The 4108-nt window shown below is 40.3% G+C and overlaps 2 protein-coding genes across 2 annotated transcripts in view; one reads left to right on the forward strand and one right to left on the reverse strand.

Annotated features, from left to right (window-relative positions):
- Window positions 1–1709, reverse strand: part of fancb (FA complementation group B) — a gene marked incomplete at its 5' end in the record, with an annotated part of 8891 nt that extends 7182 nt beyond the window's left edge. Inside the window, 3 exon segments of the mRNA XM_024287253.1 lie at window positions 284–376; window positions 451–597; window positions 684–1709. Of these exon segments, the coding sequence (XP_024143021.1) occupies window positions 284–376; window positions 451–597; window positions 684–1580 (1137 nt within the window).
- The window catches only part of mospd2 (motile sperm domain containing 2), a 17270-nt gene continuing 14870 nt past the window's right edge, over window positions 1709–4108 (forward strand). The window contains exons 1-5 of the mRNA XM_024287254.2: window positions 1709–2124; window positions 2205–2262; window positions 2621–2776; window positions 3325–3411; window positions 3522–3676. Of these exons, the coding sequence (XP_024143022.1) occupies window positions 2095–2124; window positions 2205–2262; window positions 2621–2776; window positions 3325–3411; window positions 3522–3676 (486 nt within the window). The 5' untranslated portion in view covers window positions 1709–2094. The remainder of the gene's footprint in view (window positions 2125–2204; window positions 2263–2620; window positions 2777–3324; window positions 3412–3521; window positions 3677–4108) is intronic.

The raw sequence follows: 4108 nt of genomic DNA on the forward strand, positions 1-4108 counted from the left end.
ATCTTGTTTACTTTAAAAGTTATCTCTATTAACTGCTACAAAATGTGCATAGCAACATATTTAATCAACAAATGGAAGCAAATTCTCTAAGTTTTGAAAAAATGGCGCCACATCCATCCAACTTTTGAACCTTATTCTGGGTCATGACACCACTAGCCAACCCAGCTACTACTAAATAGGTCGCCATGTGTTACAGGAACACACTCACTCACATACACACCTAGCACCGATTTAGTCACTAATTATAAGCATTTTTTCACCATATACGAACCAATAACCCCACCTGTAATCTGGATTCTAAAGCTTGAAGAGTAAGACGGGAGTTCTCTGGAGATGGTAGTGTTTTGGTTGGTACATCAGGGTCCTCCTGACCACCCTGAAACATGTATTTTTAATAAACAGCACTGCTTAAAATGCAATATTTTTTTAAAAAAAAAGAACAGGCCTTACGGAGTAGAAAATACCACAAAGGTCAGTTATTAGAAAATGCTTCTTTAGCTCCTCTTGATCATCAAAAACTAGCAGCAACTGATCGGTTCCACATCGAAGGAAGTCTCCAATGTGGACGGAGCGGACACCTGACCACTGGGAGGCTACCTGGAGAGAAGAATTAAACAAAACAGGTGTTCGGAAAACATGGAAGCTACAGATTACCCACAAATATTTGAACCCGTCTGACATGCCTGAAAGGTGTCCTTCCAAACGGCACAAACATTCCCCTGGTGGAAGGATATCACAATTATGGAGCCGTTTCTTCCCAAGTCAGCCACTTGAATGTCTTCTGCTTGCTCAAAGGGCAGAGGGCAGGCATCCTTTGCAATCCCACTCTCAAAATAAACAAGTTGTTGACTTGAAGTTGCTGCAACCAGATTGCATTTTAGCACAGCATCCTCCCTGTCAGCTCGGAGCACCAGGATGCTCTCTGTGATACCCACATAGGGATGTGGTAAAATCACAGAGCCATCAAACACTTGTCCATCACCAACCAAATAGGCCAGGGTTGTGGGCTGGTTGTTTGCACTCCCCTCCGACTGTCCAATAATGAAGGCTTGTGGTTTACAGAGGGGAAGCTCTCCAAAAACACAGGGTGATAATGAAATTGGGATTTTTCTAACCCCTTCTGCTTGGATTGATGTATAAAAGATACAGCCGTCGTGGGTCCACATCACCGTGGGGCCCTGAAGGATGCTCACCCTGTCAGTCATCTGATAGGGGAGTTTAAACTCGATGCGGGGCTCCAGTTGGTCTGAGGAGCTCACAGTGAGAAGACTGTACTTAAAGGCGCGTACTTTCCCGCTCCTCCTCGTCACCAGAACACAGGCTGCTCTGACTCTCCCCTGGACGTCCACGGCACGTTCGCATTTCAGGATGTTGACGCACGCGGACGTTTTCCTGCCGATGACAGCCGACCCCCGTGCTGCGTTCACGAACCTGTTGCGGTCCGGCTCAAAGACGAGTTTTCTGAAAAGCAGCTCGGTTCTTTCGCCCTCGGATTCGGTTTTACTTCGTTTGCAGCTGAAAGCCATTAAATGACCACCATGTGAAAGGTGACGGGCGTTCAAATCGTCAAAAATATCCATAATAAAACAACAAAAAAGAAACAAGTCGCCGCCTGAACGACAGATTTAGTCTTAAATTTTCATATTCACAATAAATATGTTCGAGAACAAAAATATATCGACAATTTAGTACAAAAGGGAACAGCTAAACTATAGTTTTAATGCCGGTTTTTCGTAAAATCAAAGTAGCGCGCGCCATCTGAAATCTTCACTTCCTGTTAGCCCCGATGCATTGTGGGTCAAGATTCGTAAACAAAACTCTCAAGTGGGATTTTGCTGTATTGTTTTAACCATAAATGCCCGATACATTATCCGATAAAGTATTTTAGTGACTAGAAAAATAATATACCACTCTTTCCGCGTGATAAGTAATATTCATCTTTAAATGGGTGGACAGCGAGAGGTGTGGCCAATGTGTTAGAGCCAAAATGGCAATACCGGGACAACAGTTTCACATTTAGCACTGATTCTTCTGACCGACGAGTTGGCTAACAGTAACGTGGAACCGTCAGAATCCGCCGAGGGGAAGCCGAACATGGCACAGAGTGAGCCGAACGAAGAACAGGTAACCCGGCGGAGGTCGAAAGACACTCCACAAGTCCTGTGGCGATACTTCTCTAACCTTTTAGCACTTTGTTTTGACAGGACCTAGCAAAGAAAATCGAAGAAACCAGGCAAAGATTCAAGAATGAGTTGCTTCAAGGTAATTATTATGACGTAAACTTATTTATGGAACGTCCTTTACTTTGTGTTGGTATCTTACTTCCCTGTGGGTAAATGTTTTACTCATGCTTTGATTCTGTAAGTTGTCGTAGTTACTTTAAGACGCATTTGTAGCACGTAAAGTACTTAAGAGCTAAATTGAGCTTTGTTAGCTTTGCTACAGGAAGCTGTTTACATAATAACACATTGAGATATTAACGTGTTCTCTCAACTAGTGTAACTTTATTTTCATTCTAGGTCAATTTTTGGACATCTTTTACGATAAGAAAATGGCATAAAGTGAGTTGTTAGCCAAACTTGACCCAAACTGGAAGTCACGTGATTTTGTGTGTTTGCAGAATCAACAGAAAAGTATGATCAGAGGGATGTGGAGAGGCTTCTAAATGAGGATGCTCTGGTGGAGGCCTACCTGCAGTGGAGGCTCCATGTAGTTGATGATGCTCTGAAAATGATCGATGACAGCCTCCAGTGGAGGAAAGAGTTTGGTGTGAACGGTAAGGATTTTGTGCATTTTAATAAGTGCCAAAAGTGGACAAACTGAGTCAAAATCTATCTTTTTGTCGCTGGTTTTGTTGTAATTGTGTATTTTTTATCATATCTTAAAACCTCAATGTTCAATCTGTGCTTCTTGGTTATTTTAGTAACAATTTCCTCCTTTCTCCATTTTATTATTACAAGTTCTGATCTATCTGCATTAGCTTTTGACTTGCAGCCCTTATCAGTGGCTGCCTTGTCTCTGGGAGAGAACAGACAGAGCATCATTGTGTCCCTTATCATTCATGTCTCTGTAATCTGTTAGAATAATCCATTGTTTGTACGCAGAAATTAGTATCTTTTTGTATCACTTTATTCTACATCTTGGGAAGTTTAGTTTAAAAAAAAGAAAAATATTTTGATGTTTGGGATCATGTGAAGATGTTTTCCTGTCGGTTCTTTATTTAATCCATCAAAAGAGCAAACATAAATATAAAAAATAGCAAAATATGTTTTTATTTGTATGTAAACATGTTTCTGTGTAAAGTTAAGTTTCTCTTTCTTTCAGATCTCAGTGAGAGCACCATTCCCAGGTGGATGTTTGAGACTGGCGCCGTCTACCTCCATGGATACGACAAAGAGGGCAACAAACTCTGTATGCACATCATTTGTTACCATGTTATCCATCCGAACTTTAGAGTCCTACATTTACCTCCAAGTCGATGCTGTTTCACTGAATTCTGTTTTATTTATTTTTTTCTTAAGTCTGGTTTAAGGTGAAGCTACATGTCAAGGATGCAAAAACAGCCCTGGACAAGAAAAAGTACGTGGCTTTCTGGCTGGAGCGATACGCCAAGAGAGAGCCTGGAATGCCGCTCACCGTTGTGTTTGACATGGCAGAATCTGGGATCAGCAACATAGTAAACAGCTTTCCTCTTGTTCCTTTTATACTGACCTGTATTCATTAAATAAGGCTTAGCGTAGCGACGTCTTAATTATGATAAGACCTAAGGCCTATTATGAAGTCTGATTTAAGGGTTCAATCTAATGACTTTTTAACCGTTTGATTGTTTCAAATCAGAATTAACTACAGAATTATTTATTAGTTGCCAATAAAAAGCAACAAGTTAAACAGACATTTTAAATAGTGAAAAGATTTTTCTGGGTTAAATTTGAAATCCAAACGGTTACATATGAATGATTTATCTCACAAAAAATTGAGAAATAGAACCTATAATCAGACATTCTGTCTGTGCCACTAGAAAAAGAAAAAACAAATAGTTATTGGGAGGTTAAATACAGTTACTTCAGATTTACAGAATTGTTTTATTTCTTCATATAAAAATGTTCTT

This window comes from Oryzias melastigma, linkage group LG21, assembly GCF_002922805.2.
Source record: "Oryzias melastigma strain HK-1 linkage group LG21, ASM292280v2, whole genome shotgun sequence".
Classification (NCBI taxonomy): Eukaryota; Metazoa; Chordata; class Actinopteri; order Beloniformes; family Adrianichthyidae; genus Oryzias; species Oryzias melastigma.